This window comes from Ambystoma mexicanum, chromosome 1p (assembly GCF_040938575.1).
Source record: "Ambystoma mexicanum isolate Mex_15411 chromosome 1p, UKY_AmexF1_1, whole genome shotgun sequence".
In the NCBI taxonomy this organism is placed as follows: domain Eukaryota; kingdom Metazoa; phylum Chordata; class Amphibia; order Caudata; family Ambystomatidae; genus Ambystoma; species Ambystoma mexicanum.
In genome coordinates this window covers 947052652-947074163 of record NC_090921.1, presented here as the reverse complement: position 1 = coordinate 947074163, position 21512 = coordinate 947052652, and the positions used below count along the sequence as shown (strand labels likewise).

The window sequence follows — 21512 nt, the reverse complement described above, 5'->3', positions numbered from 1 at the left end:
ACGGCACGTGCATTTAATTCAAGTATACTGTATTATACTACACAAGCAATTATATTCACATTTATATACGCACACAGAATAGGTTACCCCAAAGAGAGGATACACACCATTTTACAATTATGCATAGGTTCAAACACTGCTGCAAACCAAAATCACTGCTGTTTCAGGTCAAGTGGGGGAATTAAATGTGTTTGGGCAGTAAAAAAAACGTATTGAAAGCTTCAAATGTCCTCTTCTACACAGATAGTTCAAGTAAACATTTTTAACTAGTGTAGTTCACTTGTACGTACCTGTATATAGGGGCTAAGGAAGTTCAAAACCCCCCTTGCAACAACACTTGGCTAAAACCAAAAGATACATTTTTAAATGTCTACACACACCTTATTCAGAAAACAGGTTCCTCAAAAGGACAGAGCAACTCCCAATACCTAATCGTAGAGGGGTCCACAGTACGGAATCTCTGACCAGTACTCCATGGTCCGGTAAGGGTAATTACATGAATTGGGCTATATACTGATAAATTCCTACTGGGAGAGGGGGGCACCAAAAAGTAGTATGCAAACTCAGCTTGTGAAATTCTGATCCCCTGTAATACCTCCCTAGGTCAGCAGGGGTGTCTTGAGTCAACTTCTCATGTCCTTGATCTGGGTACAAGTGGTCAGGGGTTCGCAGGTGCAGAGGTCGTTTTTGGTGTCAAGTTTGCCTCTGGCAGACAGCAGTTCCAGAAGAAGGCAGAGTTCTAGGGATCCACCAGTTGTACAGGACACAAATCGATGAAAAGGGACCACTGTGAATCCCACAACAAAAGACAACCACAGGACTCTTCAAACTTAGCGGCACGGCACTCGTCGGGGTCAGGCAGACTCCAATCTTGCAGGTGGTATGACTCAGGCTCCAGGCAGGCCCTCTTCTTGGTAGAAAGCCGATGCTGCAAGTGACAAGGTTCCTTTCACACAATGATAGGCCAGGTATCGGGCTGCCAGACTACACTGCTCTGTCCGGTACAGCAATGGTATTTGTATTTGTATTTGTATTTATTTTATTTATAACGCGCAAACCCGAAGGCCCGGAGGCATCAGGGCGCAATTTATACAAGGTTACAGAAATGCATATACACAGGAATAGCAATACATAAATTTACACAAAAGGAATAACAATACATGATGTAAACAAGGACATTAGGTGACTTAAAGGAGTCTATATACATATAATACAGTGGTACTGGAGCCGCTGAGTAATAACCGAGGTCGGCAGGTCAGAGTAAGTAAGACAGAGGCGCTGAGCTGGACTTAAAGCTGGTCGAAAAGCCAGGACCTAGTATTGGCTTTGAAAGTGTAAAATGACTCTTCAGCTCTAATTGTAGCAGGGAGGGAGTTCCAGAGCTTGGAAGCTAGGACCGGGAAGCTTGAACCCCCTGCTTTTTGCAGTTTAAATGTAGGGATGGCTAGACAGTGGGACTGGGCAGTTCTTAGTGGACGGGAGGTCGAGTGTCGCGACAGTCGACTGCAGAGGTAGATGGGGGGCCTTATTAGCCAGGCATTTGTGCGTGATGGCGAGTGCTTTGAGTAAGATTCTTTGCTTGATGGGTAGCCACTTTAACTTAGTTCTAGTTTCTGTGATATGGTGGTTACGGGGGATGTTTAAGGCGGCACGAATGGCATTGTTTTGGGTAGTTTGGAGTTTATTTAGGTTCTCTTGGCTGGTGCCTAAGTAAATAGCACTGCAGTAGTCGATTTTAGCCATGATGAGGGTTCTCGCTAGTGTGACACTGTTGGAGGTAGTAAGGAAAGGTCTGCAGGCTGCGATGAGTTTGCATGTGTATGCAGAAGCCGATCTGACAGCATTCGTTTGTTGGGTTAATGATAAAGTAGCGTCAAGGTAGAACCCTAAAGTTTTAGTGTCTTTTGAGACTCGAATGTTATTACCGTCTATGGTGAATGACTGATATGACGGTTCTAGTCTGCTCAGGCGTTGTGCAGTGCCCAAGATCAGGAGCTCCGTCTTGTCGTCGTTTAGGGCCTTGGTGTCAGCTAGATAATCACCAGTGATGGGAATGAGTATCTGGGTGTCATCCGCATAATTAGTGTAGGGGACACCCAGATACTCAAGCACATCAAAGAGTGGTTTTGTGAAGATGTTATAAAGTGTAGGTGACACACAGGATCCCTGGGGTACGCCACAGTGAATTGGGGAAGGGTCGGCCGCTGCGGATGGTCGGGCTCTGAGATACTCTAGGGAAACTTCTAAAATCCACTGATGGCGTGACAGCAGTGCAGGACACAACACTGCCTAGGCCCACCAGTCTATGGGAGGAAGGAACCAGTTGAATGTATTCCCTGGTCTGTGAAGGAGGTCCAGGGATTCATTCCCCTGTGGATGGTTTTGGCAATGCTTGTTCCTCAACAGATAATCCTTTGACTCTCCTCTGCATTGCCTTTGTTCTTCAGACTTATGAATCCAGTGTGTCACCTCAAGAATGGCAATTGGCTCAAGTCCCTCTCCTGTTAACAAAAGCTTAGCTGGGGCCTCCCCGAGTCCACTGATGGAGTGAATCTGCACCATTTAACAGGCAAAGGCTGTCCATACATGGACAACCAGTTACCCGACATCTGCCCAGCACCATGGATTTACTGTCTGGAATCTGATTGGTACCAGACTGTCCCTTCCTCAGTTCTAGACACACACACACTAACTGTGAATACAGGGCTGTGTCCTGCTAAAGTGCATTACCTTATTTGGAAATTCTCAGCTTCAGAGAGCAGTAAGATGGCCAAAAAGGCAAGATGTCACAAAAACAAGTCTTCTAACATGAGGAGCAGCCACTTGGAGTGTATCGTATTTAAAATATCATTATCACAGTAAAAAGAAGGGAGAGCAGTAGTGTATGAGAAAAAACTATAAAACACTGTTCACTGTCACCAGCCCGTCCAGTGTGCACCAAGAATGTACCTCATAAGTTGCTAGCTAAAAAGAAAATGGGACACAGTGTGCCTGTTGAAGGTGGTTTGTGTTGCAGTGTGAAAAAGGAAATGGAAGAACCCCTATACTTGCACCGGCAGCCTTGGGGACTGACTCGTACACCCAATAGGTGTGAGTTGGAGGTGGGGGGGGGGGGGGTTTAGAGGGCCTCACTCGCCCCAAAAACAGACAATATATTAAGTCTGACAGATATGCTGGTGTTTCAATTAAAACCAATGGAGCAAAGTTGCAAAAAGGAAAGATGCCCCTAATGCTTACCTTCTGTGATGTTCTTTCTGATTGATTGATCCTTCTTCCCACTGATTGTTCATTCCTTTCCTATCCACCGTTAATTATGGAATGCTAATAACCTGTAGCAGTTTTATGGTTCCTCATACTTTGTGTGTGGGAAATATGAGTGAAGCTGATGTCCAGGAGCAAAGCTTTCTCTATTTATACCACCCATACCATCACATCTGTAGTGTCTTGATAGATGGAATTCAGTTATTTTCAGAAAGTATCAAAGACAGAAACAGCTTCATTGTCTTCTTTGTCAATTAAGAGGGCTACATGTTTATTTTACCAGAACAATCCCGTAACAACCTGCCCCACCCTCCAGACCGCCGCCTTTTATAGATAAAGCCCTCGTGACCTAACTGCAACTACTGAAGATCTTTGCAGAAATAAAACTCAATCGCCAGTCCCAGGGAAGAGACTGGTAAGTCTGTCACTGACGCAGGCATTCTCCTTGTTTTACATGTTCAATTTGTTGGAGAAGGCTCCTGCTTGAATGATGTATGGAGTTGCCACTTCTCATCTAACACATACCAGTATACCCCTTCTCTCTGCTCCTGTGACTTTTTAGTCACATAGAAAACCCTATAGTTATGGCTGGTGGCAGTGGACGTGTTCTACCAACTATTGTGCTATTTATTACCGCAGACTGTATTCACAGTCTCGCTTGTGCACAATAGGGTCACCTATGTTCTAAGATGGTGGCCCCTTTCTTTTTTCTAAAAATAGGCGGTTCCCCAGACAATCAACTTCAAACATGTGCATACATTAGTGTACAAACAATTATACTCCACATTACAATGAACAATTTGAAAATAACTGAAAAGGGTAGGGAATAGACTCTTGTGAACCGCTTTGGGACAAGAATATTATTCTTGCACTACCATTGAAAATGATCTATTTTCTGGGAGAAACCGAGATCTATGAGGTCCTTGGAGAGTGCTGTAGCAGCTTTATCATTAGGATCATTGAGTCCTAGGTTGAGGTCGCCTAGGGCTGATAGGATGTCTGCATTACCCTCCCATAGGTGAGGTATGGGCCTAAAAGGTAGCGCATCTTTGAAAATCAGGGCTACCCCCTCCTATCTTAGATAGTCTATCCTGTCTGAGGATAGAGTAACCTAGGGTTAAGGCAAATGAGATGGTTGGGCCAGCTGCCTCATGTAACCATGTTTCAGTGATGGCTAGTATATCTAAATCCTGGCTTGTGATGAGGTCTTTGACTTCAAGAGCATGGGCGGTGAGAGAGCGGACATTGAGCAGGGCGCAATTATATTGCAGTGTAGGTTAATTTTTGTTTAGATGTGACCGTTTGGCAGTTTTGGAAGTGGACTTCTGGGTTTTAGCAGGGTTGAGTTTGGTCTTAATGTTGGGTGGCAAGGTACTGGAGAGGGTGGAGTGACTGATGAGATGAAGATGGTTCAGTCCACCTTTGGTGCGTGTTCCTAGTCTGACATTTCTGAGTGTTGCATTTGCCGGAATGGCGTTAGTGAGCATGGGTAGAGTGCGTGATCTGAGGCTGAGGAGTCTGGAATTGCAATTGGGGGTGAGAGTGAGTACAAGTGTGGTGTGGTGAGTTAGGCCTGTGGGTGTTGGTCCTAGTGCAATTGGTTACACTGAAGGTGTTTGGACAGTTGGTTAGATCCATCCTGGCATAAAGCAGTATGGTGTTAAGGATTAATAATATGCCTAGCAAGCTACGGTAGAGGAGAGTGGTGCACATGCTAAGTGGGAGAAAGTGGTACCGTATACAGTTTAGGCTAATTCAGGCAAGCAACTAGTAAATGTTAGAACGTTTCTAAAAGGAATGTTTAGCGATAGAGCAGTGGGCTAATTAAAGCAAGCAATGCAAGTCAAATTTAGGCTATTTCAACATGCATTTGGCGAGTGAACAATGGGCTATTTTAGCATAGGCTAATGCCGGATAGCAACAGGATTAAATGCAGGTACATTGACAACTAGCCTCTGGAATGTTAGTACGGCACAGTATAGCGCATGGGCGGAAGACATGTGCAGGCCTGACTGAGTACAGTGATGCTATAGCTAGCGCAAGGCGGAAACGGTGTACAGGGAACTACTGTCGCAGCACATGCAGGTTAGAATGTTAATTATGCAATCTATTGAAAGTAATCCACAAGTATGGGTATGATTAGTGGAGCAGAATGCACCCAAGTCGTGTGGTCTGATGTGGATCCATTGCTGTGTGACAGCACGGATGAGACAAATTGGAAAAAATCCATTAGACAGCTTATAGTATCATGGCAATAGTACTCACGTGCTGATATACATGATTGTCACGTTATCTCGGGGTAAATACGTCAGTTGCTCCAAGTTGCTAACAGGGCCTTATTTGGCCTTCCTTGGCCGCCGGCTTTCCACCTGCCGGTGGAAGTGATTTCCTCTTATTTCACTAGGCATGGGCACTCGCATCGACCAGGCGGAGAGGGCAGGAGCCCCCACCCACCAACCTCCTGCAGCACCATTAGGTTGCTGCTGCCATCGCCACTCCGGCACCGAGGGGATCAACATCGCAGCTGATCCCAGCCATCCGAGGACCACATGGGCCATCATCTTTATCTTGCCATTTGTTGCCCACTTTATTTGCCCCTACCGCCATCAGAAGCCACCTCCAGCCCTTGGCCGTAGAAATCAGCTGGCCGCATTAGCATAAATCAAAACAAAATGCCGGGTGCTGCTTGGCACGAAAACGAGGCTTGGATGCCTCCAACGTATTCGAAATAAGAGGAAATCACAACGAAATCGGCTTTCTGTAAACTAATGAGAGAGATTGCAGAGCAACTTTTGCTGTTCTGCTGCTTCTTAAGACTTTGAATCCACTCCAAACTGTCTTTTTCGTATAGGTAGGGATTGGACTTTAAAAGCGTTAGTTTGCCAAGAAAGTGTCTCTAGAGCGTTAAGCTCTGCTACTGTATGACTAACCAACCTTTTTCCTTTCTAAAAATGCTTTGTGCTTTTGCTAACTAAATACAATTACTGTAAATCTTTGTGTTAAAGCAGGTGCGTGGTAGTACCGATAATACAGTCAAACTGTCATTAGTTTCAACCTCTGTTACAATTGTACCGCAAGCAACTACCATTGAAGCAATGGCCTTTGAAAACTATATTTAAGAATTCCTGTGTGTGTTGGTTAATTGATCTAAGTATTTATCTACCTTCCTTGTGTAAGATCATAAGGATTAGAAGCCTTATTTTAACTGTGAACTATCGCAGCATGCAGGGCACACATGCACCAGGAAATAGGGAAGGGGGTAACTGGAACCCCAACCATTGGTTTAAAAAACAAACTGGAAAAAGTTAGTGTTAGGGGAGTTTTCCTAAAGTCCGCTTGAAGTTAGACTTCATAAAACGATCCCTTGTCATACAGGTCCCGAACTCTTAGTAGAGGTCTGTACTACTCAAGGAACCTTGGTAAAGTGGCAGAGCAGTCAGGCTTATCATAGCGGGAAGATGTGAGCTGTATATAAGTACACTGAATCCAGAAAGTACAATAGTCCAAAGAAACAGATAATGCTTTGTTTTTTTTGGTTGCGACAAAGCAATAAATGTTACAACCACACAGTACTGACAGGTCCTATGTGAGCCCTGGGCTTCACCCCGGCTGTGGGGGGCGGACATGGCCAGTAACGGCCTGCCAGCCTCATCGAGGGCTGTGGGCTGTTACCGGCCTTGTCTGCCCCCCACAGCCGGGTGAAAGCTGTTTGCACCCTGGGATTTAACTGGGGTGTGAATGGTATATTTCATTTTACTCCAGAGATTGGCTGCACAAGCAACGCCTATCTCCAGGGGAGGAAAAAATAACAAAGATGACCACCACCATAGGGAAAAGGGACTTGGTTGTATTTCTATGGCGGCGGCAGGGAGACTGGAGGAAAGCTGGTCCAACAGGTAAGTGGGGAGGGAGGGAAGAGGTTGGGTAGGGGTATGGTTTGTTTTGGGGCAGATAAGTGGTTAGGCAATAGGGAGAGTCGTCCTGTTGCCTCCTCACATAAAAAAAAAAACAGATGGCGCCACCCGGGTGGCTGGAAACAGCAGGTGAAGAATGTATATTCTAGCCCGCTGTTTCCAACCACCTGATTGGCTAATCACACAAATAGTAGCTTTTGCATTCCTACTTCAGAAAATGATAATAGGGCAAAAAGAAGTCACAGATTGATTAAACATGTACATATTTTACTGTTTCAGATACCGGGAGAGAGCTAAAAAAGATGCAGGATCCATTGAAAAGTATGCTGCCCAACTGTTGCTGTCATTAGGGAAGGTATGTGAAATGTTCTTGTTTTGTTGTTCTATAGACCTTGCAACAGTTGTTTGGATGAATGTGAACTGTTCTATGTATAATTATTAGCAAATCGAGTCGAAAATAATTTGGTACCGAGGCACTGCGTTTTACAGTACAATTTTCAGCAATCCGGTTTAAAAATATTAGTACCTTTCAAACCTAGTCTTAATCCTGTTTAACTTTGTTGGTGTTTGTGAATATTATTGTGAAAAGAGTTTATTGTACTCTTATTTTGCAACTCCTTCAAATATTAAACTGTACCAAAAATACTGAGCTCTGCACCAGTAAAGCTTGTCAGCAAATGGATTTGCTGTTGGGATCAATTATTTCAGTTCTTGAACCTATCATGCTAAATCTATCCTGGATTAGCCAGAGGGTCCTTTCCGTTTGTCTACCTCTACAAATGAATGTAGAAAAAATGGGGGTACCTTAGCATGACGTAGTGTAAGTTCTTAGGCAGATTTATCTTCCACTCTTTAAGGGTCAGAAATGAACTTCCAGAAAGTTGGCAAAAGAGGGGCCCCAGGTTACTATGGTTCACCTAACGGTAAAATGGTTGAGTGCCAAGGTGAAATAAGCTCTGTACTTTTCACTGGCACACAAGAAATTATGCAATGCCCCAAAGATGAGGCAGTCAGATTAAGTAAATACCACATTTTTTAAGACCTCACTTTACTAGCATCACATCCCTCATAGCACATTTGTTTAAAGGAGATACACTTTTGGGGAAATGTTTGACTATTTTAGGAGAGCTTTATTGTTATTTGGAAGAGTTTCTAAAATACTGTATGTGAGGCCTTCTGTAGATTAGCCAATAGTGTGCAGGCAGGGTTCTCTTAAATTAAGTCAACATGTATATTGTTTTGGATCGACCCTTGCCTTCAGTTTCTTTGTTTTTGTTTACACACGTTCTGCTTAAATTAAGCACATTTTACTTGAGTGTATTTCATTACATCTTCGTTATAGTGTTTATTAAGTTTGTGAGTCAGCCGATAAATGTTTTGTGCAGCGTACGCTTTACCAAGGGTGTTACCATCCTTTGGTGAGTGATAATTACCTTTTGGCAAGTAAGAAATGGTGTGCTCTGTGAATGTAGAGAATTGAGGAGGCGAGTGTCTTTTTATGATGGCTAGTAACTTGCAACTTTTCATTTGTACCTCTAGTGTAAATATAAAATTACATCAGGGTGGCCTGAATAAATGTACATCAGACAAAATAACTGTGAAAGTGCATGAGAATACGAGAGAAATGGACACAATGAAAATACGTGAATGTTGTCCAGGGTTAGTATCATAAAGATTAGTAGTCTATTAGCAAGTTTATAGACAATCATTACCTTGTCTTTATCACTTACTGGGAAAGTAACCATTGGATTAGAAGAATAATAGGTACGTCATGCTAGGTCAGAAACATTCATTTTAATCTTGGAAGGGAATTAGGTTCACATAGATTATTCAAACTAGCTCAGAAAATGGCTTTCAAAAGCAATACATAGTTTTCTGCGGATGAGTCTTCACAATTAAAACCTATATTTGTTTGGAAAAGGTGCTAGCCTGAATACCTGATAAACAAATAAAAAATGTCTTTCATATTCCGATAATAAATAGAATAGATTCCGATAGAATAAATTGACATATCATTTCCTTCAATACTATGCAAGTGAATCTTTAGTTTACAAACCCTTGTCTAGCTTGTGGTGATTTTAAAACTGTGTACTTACTAGCCCAATTTTGTAGAATTTTGATTATAATTGCATCTTACTTTACGAAAAAGCCTCATTTAAGTCCTACAGTTGTGAACATGGTAAAATGCTGAGAGCTATAGTTCCTGATACTGGACGAATGACTGTGTGCTTACCCTGAATGTTTGTTCTGGAGAACTGGACAGTGTAGGCCCGCTGTTTAGGTTGAATGACTTCAACTTGTGGCAAAGAAAATTAAAATAATGCATATGCCATTTGGCTATTTAAATATCTGCTTGGTATGCCATGGCTAGTACCAATGGTGTTGTCAAGGGGATGGGAATCCCTCCTAGTGGGCGGTGGGAGGGCTAGCAGAGAAATCCAGAACTAGTCCTACTCTTTTAGATGGACAGTGTCAGATGAGTGGGTTCCAATTCTCTCCCTTGTGCCACTCTGTCTTTGAGCAGTGCACCTAAATCCCCTGCCATACCTCCTATATCCAATGCTTGCCAGTCTTTGCTGATTTCTCCTAGTGACAACTATCCTGAACGAAGAAAGGAGGACCAGCCAAGAAAGAGTCTTTGTGAAGTGATCCACGCCAGCCACGAGAAAGCCACGACCCGACCCAACGAGAAGCTTCCCATACTCCGGGTACCGACTGCCAAGAGAGAAGAGAGAGAGCGAGCAGCACAGCAACACCATCCGTGCAAGGCGGTCACGCAAAAGTGCGGTGCTGTGAGAACACGGCATCAAGCTGCCAACGGACCCACTAGACCCCTTAGAGACTATCTTGAGGGAATCAAACTCTAACAACACTAGGACTTATTTATTTTATTTATGTGCTTGTAGTGCGCCGAAAGCCTGCAGGCATCACGGCGCATAACATAAAACATGTAAATTACAAACTGGACTTATAATGCTCAAATCTAAACTGACTGGATATCCAGGTGCTGAAATCCTCTTATTTAAAGATGTGGGTTTTAAGGCTCTTTCTGAAGGCTCGGTCGCTTGGCTCGAGTCGGAGCGTCAAGGGTAGATTGTTCCATTTCTTTGCAGCCAGAACAGGGAAGGCCCTACCCAGGCCTGTTGCACGGCTGTGGCAAGGCACTGTTATCCTGCCTTGCACCTCTGATCTCATTGAGCGGTTTGGGATATAGCGTGCAATTTATTTTTCTTAAGATATACAGGTGCAGTGCCATACAGGCACCTTTGCACTATTGTCAGGGTTTTGAACTGGATCCTATCTTCGATTTTGCAGATCTTTCCTTTCCATGGAGATATGATTGCTTTTGTTCATACCTTTGATAATTTGCCCAGCATTGTTTTCCATGATCTGGCATCTCTCTATGCAGTTTTTTGTAGCCTCGAGCATCGGAGAGTTTCCATAGTCTAAATGGGACAGAATGGTTGCCCTTGCAATCGTTACACAGTTCTTCAAATGGATTGTGTCCTCCCACGTATTCCTCATCTTGTGATATTCGTTATCGCCATCTTTGCTGCTTTGGGAAAAGAAATTCGGCGCTGTGCTCGAGGTCGTGGCGTTGATTGTCCCTCGACGGGCTCCGTACCGACGTCACTGTTGGTATAAATAGCTTGAGCCGCACCCGTTGGCTTCAGTTCCGTTTTTCCAATTGCTTCGCTCTCGAGAACGGCGCGCTTCGAGATTTTCTGTCAGAAAATGTCATCATCATCTACTGCTTCTACACCCAAGACTGGGTTTAAGAAGTGTATCGACTGTGGTTCGAAGATGTCAATCACCGATCCTCACTGCATCTGTCTTTGGTGCCTGGGTTCAGATCATCAAACCGGCGACTGTGGCTCCTGTCATTCGAGGACGGAGAAGGCCCTCTGTGAGAGGAAAGGTAAACTAGCGGTGGGGAGGGAGGTATTGAAGGCCACTTCGAAGGCCTCGACGAAAAGACATAAAAAATCATCCGATTCAAAAGAAAGAATCGGAATGTCACAAAAAACACTCTGAGATCCCGATCTCGTAGTAGATCGAGGCGATCTTCACCTTCTAAAAAAGTTAAAAGGAGACATAGATGTCCTTCATCATCATCCGATACATCGGCCGAATAGGTTCGATGCCCTACTAAATCGGATTCCTCAAGAAAATGAGAAGACTTTAGAAGAAAGATGAGGGAGGTCTTTGAGAATGCGGCCTCAACTCCCTCATAGAAACCCCAAAAGAGTCAGACCCCGGTCGCTGCATTGGATGACACAGGGAAGTCGGGAACTACTGCGGTAAGACCCAGTAGTATGGGTGAAACCCGTAAAACTCGACTCGACAAATCGTTGAGGAATCCTCGAGAGTCGAGTGTTTCACCGACACCTCATAAAAAACAGAAGTTGTCGAAAACATCCACAACTTCGTCGGCGCCGACAGCTTCGATATCAAAGCCTGAAACATCTTCGATGCCTTTGTCGAAGACTTCATCAGGGTCGTCGAAGATTCCTTTCGACACCGTCAAAGAATCCTTCCATTCCTTTGACGAAAACCCAGGAGGAAGAGAGGAGATTTACGCCATTACCAAAATCTGACTTTTTTAAGTCTATGTCTTCGATTTTTGAGGAAACTGGCTCTGAGGATGAGGAAATCTCTCCTTTTGGAGTGCAATATGGCACTAGACAAGTTCCAGAAGAACTTGGACCCAGAATCTAAAATGAGAGACCTGTGCGAGACTCTGCTAGTGGCATTGACACGTCACCTGAATTAGAGTTTGCAAGACCTGACCCTGCAGAACATGCAAATTCAGGGTACAGGAGTTTAATGAACAGAGTGATAGAATATATGGGCTCGGGTAGAGCCTCACCCACTTTTGAACAGGACGATATGACAGACATAATTGTTTGGGGCCCCCAGAAGGATCCAGTTCTCTCCTTCCATAGGGCGCTTCAGAGAACAGTGGAAAAGAACTGGGAAACCCCTGACAACATTGCTGCGGTAAACAGCAATTTTCCTAAGAAGCATAGAACTTCTACTTCTGATCCCGAGTATCTGAATAGACATCCTACTCCAGAAAGTCTGGTTATACAGACTGAAACTACTTCGAGACAAACTGCATATCCAACCATACCTACGGATAGAGAGGATCAGAAGGGTGATGCTTGGGCCCGTAAAGTTTTTACTTCGGTGGCATGGCCTTAAAGTCAACCAATGGCACCTGTACCCTAGCCAGGTTCACAATACCCTGTGGGAATGCATTTCGGCGGCGGCTGAACATATTCCGGAAGGCGAGGAAAGGGAATGCTTCCTGAATATTGTCAAAGACGGGAAGGAGGCAATGGAGGAATGTCTCCAGTCTGGACTGGATACTGCTGAAAGTATTAGCAGATCCATGGCATCAAGCACAGTGCTACGCAGATTTGAGTGGTTGAGAAAGTCTGGTTTTGCACCAGACGTGCAGGCCAGGCTTCTCAACATGCCTTTTGATGACTCAAGGCTGTTTGGTAGTAAGGCTGATGAGAGCCTAGAAAAACTACAGACCTCAAAAGCAGCAGCTAAATCCCTTAGTGCCTCTATGTGACAACCTCAGAAACCCTTTTCGGGCTCATCTTCCTGGAGGGGTTGTCCTTTTCGGTACTACTCTTCGTTTGGTAGAGGAAGAGGACCGGCTTTTCAAAGGGGCAAAAGAAATGTCACTCGTGGTGGACGAGGAAAGACTACAAAGCCATCTTCAGAAACGGCATCTTTACCCTCAGCCGCACCTGCAGCCGCCTCCAAATCACTCTGAGGCCTTATCATGCAAAACACCAGAGGGAGGCAGAATCTCTCAGCATCTGAAAGAATGGCGGGGCATTACTTCAGATGCCTGGACACTGGAAACATTAGCTCAAGGTTACTGCCTTCCCTTCCTAAAAAGGCCTCACGATCATCCACCGGGAGCCAACTCAACCAAAATTCCAGACCCCTCCTTTTGCAGTAAATTTTAACCCTGCTAGAGAAAGGTGCAATAGAACATGTACATGTGGCGGAGAGGAACAAGGGTTGGTACTCCCCTTATTTTCTCATCCCAAAGAAGGACGGAGGATTGAGACCCATCTTGGACTTAAGAAACTTGAACAAGTTCCTCAGGAAGGACAAGTTCAAGATGGTAACCCTTTCTCAGATCCTTCAGGCTCTCCAACTCCAAGAGTGGTTGGTATCATTGGACCTTCAGGATGCTTACTTTCATGTGCCAATCCATCCCAAGCACAGAAAATACCTGATGTTCGCAGTTGGCGGTTCTCACTATCAGTTTCGAGTTCTGCCATTCGGGCTGACCTCCGCCCAAGAGTTTTCAACAAGCTGATGGCGGTAGTGGCAGCGAGCCTAAGGAGAGGGGGGATTCACGTCTATGCCTACATGGATGACTTTCACAATCTGGGCTTCTCCCTCAATTTCAAGAAGTCCCACATGATACCATCCCAAAAACTCCAGTTTATCGGAGCAGTCTTGGACACTTCCTCGGGCAAAGCCTCGCCTCCAGAGATAAGAGCTCTCCACATTCTGCAGATGGTAACAAAATTCCAGAAAGCCCAGCATCTGCCGGCCTTCGATTTTCTGAGGTTGCTCAGTCTCATGGCATCCTGCATTTTTCTGGTGCCAGAGGGCAGATTGAGAATGAGATCCCTTCAATGGGCCCTCAGGACTCAGTGTCCCAGTTCTCGGGGAGTATGTGGGATCTTCTGCAAGTCCCGAGTGCAGTTGCTCAGGATCTACTATGATGGGCTTGCAACGACAACATCCTCAAAGGTGAATCTTTTTGGCAACCATGGCCGGAGATAACAGTAGTAACGGATGCCTCACTCACGGGGTGGGGAGCTCATACCAACGATCTGACAATCAGCGGTCGTTGGTCTCCATCGGAGTCCAAACTACACATCAACCTGTTGGAGCTGAGGGCAATCAGACTAGCGCTGAAGGCCTTCCTGCCCCCTGTACAAGGAAAGACTGTCCTGCTAATGACAGACAACACAGTGGCCATGTACTTGCTCAACAAAAGAGGAGGTGTAGGATCACTACCACTGTGCAGAGAAGCAATGGAGCTCTGGTTCTGGGCAATACGGGAAGAAATATCTCTATCGTCAGTTCACCCAGCCGCAGAGCAAAACACGACAGCAGACGCTCTGAGCAGGCAGAGCACAGTCTCCCACAAGTGGGAGGTAGCTCAGGAAGTCCTTCTGGAGATCTTCACCCTTTGGGGAACCCCTCAAGTGGATCTGTTCGCGACCGAGGTAAACCGGAAGTGCGAATCGTATTGCTCAAGGGAATTTCCCCCGAGAGGAGCTCTAGGAGACGCGTTCGTGGTGGACTGGGATTTCCCCCTACTGTGCGCGTTTCCTCCAGTCCCCGTGATTCCTCAAGTAATCAGAAGGTCGAGAAAGTTCAGGAAAACCATGATCCTAATTGCCCCGGATTGGGCAGGAGGACGTGGTACCCGGACCTTCTGGACATGTCCACCTGCCCTCCAATAAGTCTTCCGCAAAGAGAGGATCTTCTCTCGCAAGAGGAAGGTCGGGTTCTCCATCCAGAGGTCAAGACACTCAACCTTCACGCATGGTTTCTGAGAGGTTGAGATGCAGGGATTGGGACCTTCCGGATGACGTAATGGAAATTTTGCTTTCCGCCAGAAGGCCAGCAACAAAATCCTTGTATCGGTGCCATTGGAACAAATTCAGTAACTGGTGCAAAGATAAGGATGTGGAGCCTTTTCAATGCGGCACCCCAATGGTGCTTTCTTTCCTATTGCATCTAGCCAATCTGGGGCTCCAGATCGGAACATTTAAAGGATGTCTTGCTGCTTTGTCCATTTTCAAGCACTCCTCGGAAGAGGTTTCTTACTTCAAAATTCCATTAATCTTTTCAGTTCCTGAAAGGACTTACCAATGTATATCCACCAGTACCGTTTCATGTCCCAACTTGGGATTTAAACCTAGTTCTTCAATTTCTAACTTGTTTACCTTTTGAGCCTCTGCACTCCTGTCCATTGAGGCTTCGAACACTAAAAACTGTCTTTCTTATAGCATTAACATCAGCCCGCAGGGTTAGTGAACTACAGGCTCTCTGATGTAAACATCCATATACCACATTTTATAAGGACAAGGTAGTTCTTAAGGTTAAACCATCTTTCTTACCGAAAGTAGTTTCTGACTTCCATTTGTCACAAAAAACATTTTACCAACATTCTATCCTCCTTATTTGGGTAAAGAAGAGGAGAGACTGCATAGACTGGACCGCAGAAGGGACTCAGTTTTTACATTTCAAGAATGTCAAAATTATGTCAAGATAACCAACTCTTTGTGGGTTATACAGGATGTAAATTGGGGTTGGCGGTTACAAAACAAACTATATTCCGCTGGATCATTCTATCTATATTGGAATGCTACAGATTAGCAGGAAAAGACCCACCAGATGGGCTACGGGCCCATTCCACTAGGGGAATGGCTACTTCTGCGGCTTTGAAGAGGGGAGTCCGTGCAAAAGATATTTACTCGGCTGCAACATGTGCATCAATGCATACCTTCATCAAGCATTACTGCTTAGATGCCTCCTCCTCCAATGAGGATTTATTTGCCAGGGCGGTACTTCATTCCGTCCATGAAACCAATAACTAGTACTCCCACCTCTAAATTGACCACTGCTATGGGAGTCTATCACAAGATGAGGAATACGTGGGAGCACACAATCCATTTGAAGAACAAGTTACTTACCAACTGTAACATTCTTTCGACTGGATGTTCCTCCCACGTATTCCTCATCAACCCTCCCAGCCTACCCTGCAGTACAGTTTTCATTTCTTACACTTTCCTCTCACGATGGGCCTATCAGTCACAAGACACGCCTGGGTGTTCCACAAATGTTTCCTCGAAAAAACAGAACTGAAGCCAACCGGCGCGACTCAAGCTATTTATACCAACAGTGACGTCGACACGGTACAGAGCCCGTCGAGGGACAATCGACGCCACGACCTCAAGCACAGCGCCCTCTGCTGAAAAAATGTTTCCCCGAAGCTGGCGATAACGAATATCACAAGATGAGGAATACGTGGGAGGAACATCCAGTCGAAAGAACGTTACAGTTGGTAAGTAACTTGTTCTTCTCGCTTATGAATAGACGGATAGCTCTAAGTAAGCGGAGGTAGTAGGAATTGTTCTTGTGTAGATAATGAACCTGCGCCTCTGCTCCAGAGATGCCTCCATGATCATTCCAAGGGTTTTAACCTGCTCTGACACCTGGATGTGTGTTTCCTTGATGTGAAAGGCCTCGTAGTCTGGCCCTAGTTTAGCTCGGACTTGACGGGTGCCAAAGATCATCATCTCCGTCTTTTTGTTGTTGAGGCACATCCAGTTGCCCTCCATCCAACTCTCTATGATGTTATACAATGTAGAGATTTTGGCACTATCCTTTAGGTAGTCGCCCTCCAGCTTTACAACCAGCTGGGTATTGTCGGCGTAGTTAGTAAAAAATCGTGCTGACGCAGTAATTCGCAGAGGCAACGCATGTACAAATTGAAGAGGAGGGGGGATAAGCTAGCCCCTTGTGGGACCCCATAGATTATGTGGGCGGCCTTAAAGAATTCCCCCCCCCCCCCATGGATTTTTGCCTCCCCTTCGGCTAAGAATGATGTCAACCATGCCAATGCTTGCTTGGAGCAGCCGGCCCACTTACCTGTGGGGCAACAGGAACAATGCTGCCTAACACAAACTTAACATTTGCTCTCCCAGACCGCCATTGCAGTGCTGAGGACATGGGCAGGGGATTAGGCCATTACTTATAACATTTGCTGCTTACATTACGTCATGGGTGGGGAAGACAGAGCCAGATTGTCAAGGGACAAGGGTAAAAGATAAAAGGCCCCTCACCGGAACTAGAAAGTGTTGGTTATTCAGAGGAGGAGGTGTAAGATCAAGAGACCAGAAGGGGGGCCTGATGTGGAAGCGTTTCAAGGAACCGGTAAGATATTGGTTAGTTAGTAGAAGTGGTACAGCTGTGTGAGAGTGCGTGTTAATGCAGCAAGTGTGGTTAGAAAAGTTAGTGTAAGGAGCAACTTTGAAGTGAATGATACTGGGTTAAAGGAGAGTGTCGGAATAGTAGGATCTACGTCAATTCCCCGCCCCAATCTACCATGACCGGCCAATACTGCCACCCTGACCCCTGAATACCTGACCCACCACCCTTTCCAAAAAACATACATGGACGCACATACACCCCACCCACACACATACATACATACATACACACACACCCCTCCCCAAACCCACTCCTTACCTCGCCCTCTGCCGCTTCTTCCTGCAGTGTATCCACATAGTTCCGCTGTGCGCAGTAAGCGCATGCGCAGTCCCAGACATGCCGCCGCTCGATGAAAGCATCCTGTCAGGGAATTCTTCTAATGCTTTTTGCCAGTTAAGAATAGTAGTGTGGAGGAGAGAGGAAGAGTAACGGCAAGAGCGGTGTAACATTATAGGGTGCAGGCAAAATCTGTAAGTAGTGGGAGACATTGGAAGGATAGTAGAGGGAAGTGAGAAGAGTTGGAGGAGTGTAGTGATAGGTCAGGAGAAGTTAAGGAGAGAGTGATTGTGGTAGAAAGGGGATTTTATTCAACAGGGTTTCTGTAAGGCTCAATCCCAAAATATCATCTGAAAAGTGTAGGGACAATTAGGAAGTCTGTGAGGGAGCCTTGGATAGAGAAGGCAAGCTGCCATCAGGCCTTCAACCTTAGTACAAGGCAGACCTAGACCGTAGGGGGTCAACCTTATGTACCTATATAGCATGGGTCAGGGATGCCTGGGTTAGGGAGGCAGTGCTACATCAGGAGAGAGATGAAAATGAATGGTCCTTTCTTGTTTGTTTGTTTATTATTTATAGTGTGCACCTCACCCTGGGGTATCTGGGCGCATTTACAAGACAGCTTGAGGCATAAAAAGGTACATAGATAAAACAACGTGCCAACATCTGGCCAATGGTATACAATTTACAGACCTAGATATGCACAGGAATAGATGCAATCGGTCAGGAGTTTGAGTCTCGTGGTGAGTTTCAGTGCTTAGATACTCTGAGCTGTTGAGGACATGTTATCTGTAGTGAGGAGTCTTTTTTGGTGTTAGACCTAAAACTGTCGAAGGTTTGGTCTGTGCGGAGATCGAGTGGGAGGGCATTTCAGGCTAGTGCCGCTTGTACAGGGAAGCTGATGCCCCCAGCTCTTTTCAGGTTAAAACGTGGGGTGGCAATGCGGAAGCAGTTAGCTGATCTCATGGGTCTGGTCGAAGTTTTTTAGGAAGATCTTGTCTTTTAAGTATTTAGGGGCTGCGTTGTTGATACATTTGTGGGTCGTGGAGACTAGTTTGAAGAAGATTCTATCCTGTATTGAGAGCCATTTGTGATTTCTTCTAGTTCCAGAGATGTGGTTTCTTCTGGGGATGCCGAGTACTGTTCTCGGGGCGTTATTTTGTATGATTTGAAGTTTATTTTATTTAGTACTTGTTTACTTACTCCCACGTAGAGTGCGTTGCAGTAATCAAGTTTCGATAATATTAATCCTCTTGCTAATATGATACAGCTGTCTGTGGAAAGGTAAGCTTTGCAGGTGTGAATACGTTTACAAGTATATGCAGTAGCCGAAGCCGTTGAATTAATTTGTTTCCTAAGGTTCAAGGAGGAATCAAGGTAAAATAAACTAAGGTTTTTGTATCCTTGGCAGTTTTGATAATATTACCATCTATGTTGAATGATGAGTAATTTGGGTTCAGATTGTTGGTATTCGCCGGAGTGCCTAGAATGAGGATTTCGGTTTTCTCGTCATTCAGGCAAAGGCTATGGGTTGCCATCCAGGCCTGAATGACCAGGTATATTTTGTTTAATAGGGCAGTGTCCAGGTCGTAGTTGCCTGATAACGGTATGAGTATCTGGGTGTCATCAGCGTAGTTTGTGTAGATGACACCCAGATGGTCCAAGATGTCAAATAAAGGTTTGGTAAAAACATTATATAGTGTTGGAGAGACGCAAGAGCCTTGTGGCGCTCCACAAGTAATAGGGGATGGGTCTGCGACATTGGTGGGAGAGAAAACTCTCATTGTTCTATTGTCTAGAAAGGATTTAATCCAGTTTGCGGCCTCTTGTGAAAAATTGGCTGCTACGGAAAGATGTTCGCAGAGTATGTTGTGGTCTACCAGATCGAACGCGGCGGAGAGGTCTAGCAAGAGGAGAAGTGCACATTGTCTATTGTCTTTTAGTTTCTCTATTTGTGGTTTCAGTTCCATGGAGAGCCCGAAAGCCAGATAGTCTAAGTCCTAAAAGGCTGTTGGTTTCGAGGTATGTCTGAATTTGGATGTAGGCTGCTTTGTCGATTATTTTAAGTAAAAAAGGGACCGTTGTTATAGGCCTGTAATTAGTTGGGATGGTAGGGTCAAGTGTGGCTTTCTTTAGTGAGGGAAGTACCCATGCGTCTTTGAGGTTTGCTGGGATCTAGGCAAGTCATGAATGATGCGTTTATTAATTTAGTGATGAATGGGGCCAGGTCTCTAGCTCCGTCCTTGATTTGTGCTGGGCAAATGTTACCTTGGCATCTCGATGGTTTCAGAATGGTGGTGATTTTTTCCACCTCTGGGATAGTAACTAGGGTGAATTTAAATTCTTTGGGCTTTTTTGTGGTTTCTGTGTAGTCACTGTGCTATTGATGATGAGCCGTTTGTTGGCAATTTTATTTTGAAGGGTGATAATTTTATTGGCAAAAGCATTTTGGATACTCGTGCACCAATCTTTTATTTTTTGGTTGTGAATCATCAAGGGCTATGAGTGATTCCAAATAATTCCTTGATACTAGAACTCGAATTCTGAATCCTGTCGTAAGTTTCTTGTTTAGTATTTATGATCTCAGCTTTGTAGAAAGTTCAGTTACTTTGTCCTTGTTTTCTTTAGAGGGCAGATTCTTCCAAGTGGATTCACATTCCCTTTTTTCAAGCCTGAGGGCTTTCAGGTGTGGGGTGAACCAGGTGTTGAGGGTGAGCTTTAGGTTTACTCTTGCGAAGTTAAGTGGGGCGATGATGTCTAAGGCCTTGGTCATGGTAATGTTGAATACGTCAATCACATCTTGAGGGTCTTCTGAACTAGACGAGTTCAGTATTGGGATAAGTATAGGTATGAGCTTCTCAGCTGTAATGTTTCTTTTATTTTTAGTGAAGAGTGGAGGCGCAGAGATTTTAGTTTTGGAAACTGGTCTATTGGAGTCGATAGTGAAGGATATAAGGAAGTGGTCGGTCCAGGTCTGGGGTTCAATGTCGGTGATTGCTGTGGCACAGTTAAGGTCAGCCAACCAATCTAGTGTCCTTCCTTTCTCATGGGTAGGTTGGGTAATTTTTTGCATGAAATCTAGTTCAGATAAGGATTCAGCCAGTGTTTTTGCTGCGTGGTCATTGGGGTCTGACAAACCTAGGTTAAAATCGCCTAGCACAAGGATTTGTGATGAAGGTTTGGTTTTGTCAGAGTAGGGAGATGATATCCTCCTTAAAGTCCCCGGTAGGGCCAGGGGGTCTGTATATGAGATGGATAGTTAAGGTACTTGAGTGGGAAGTCACTAATATGACTGAGAAGTTCACAGGATTTGAGCATAGGGGTAGTAGAAACTCTCAGTGCCAGGCTAGTCCGAGCTATGAAGGCAATCCCTCCCCCTTTGGAGGTTTCTCGGTCTGCTCGGATAATAGTGTAGGAATCAGGAATAGTCAGTAATAGCGTTGGCCCTGCTGTGGCATGGTATCGCCAAGATGTCAAGATCTTTGTTGTTAATTATATCAGCTATGTCCGTAGCATGTGCAACGATAGACCTAGCATTTATTAGTGCTCCTTTGATGACAGGTGTCTTGGCCTGTGGTAGGGAGGTTTAGGGCTTAGCCTGTAAAGATGTAGTGGAGGGTCTGTCATACTTTTGCCAATGTTTTTTAAGTGGTAGGGTATTGGTTGTAGGGCATTGTGGGCTCTGAGTTGTCAATTTGGTATGATCAGGGTAGGATGATACAGAGATGTTCTTTTGGTGTGTGTTCACTGACAATCCATCATTGCTGAGTCTAGAGCCTAATCTAAAGTTTCTAAGGACACAGTGGCAAGGTTGATTAGGGATTGGTTGATTAGGGATTGGTCCAATAGACCTGGCAAACTGAAATGAAGGGACACATGTCCTGGATTAGCGACATGCTCTTGTGACCGTGACTGCTCTGGAGAATGCGGTAAAGGTATAATCATATTAATTGTCACTTAATCAGAGTGCAGACGTTCCAAGTTGCTAGCCAATTTTGTGTGCTTCTTTTT

The 21512-nt window shown here is 44.9% G+C and overlaps 1 protein-coding gene across 7 annotated transcripts in view; it reads left to right on the top strand.

Annotated features, from left to right (window-relative positions):
* Positions 1-21512, top strand: part of NAE1 (NEDD8 activating enzyme E1 subunit 1) — a 976013-nt gene that overhangs the window by 410489 nt on the left and 544012 nt on the right. For all 7 annotated transcript variants that reach the window (XM_069653211.1, XM_069653219.1, XM_069653249.1 and 4 more), the window contains one exon: positions 7455-7530. In XM_069653211.1, the coding sequence (XP_069509312.1) occupies positions 7455-7530 (76 nt within the window). The remainder of the gene's footprint in view (positions 1-7454; positions 7531-21512) is intronic.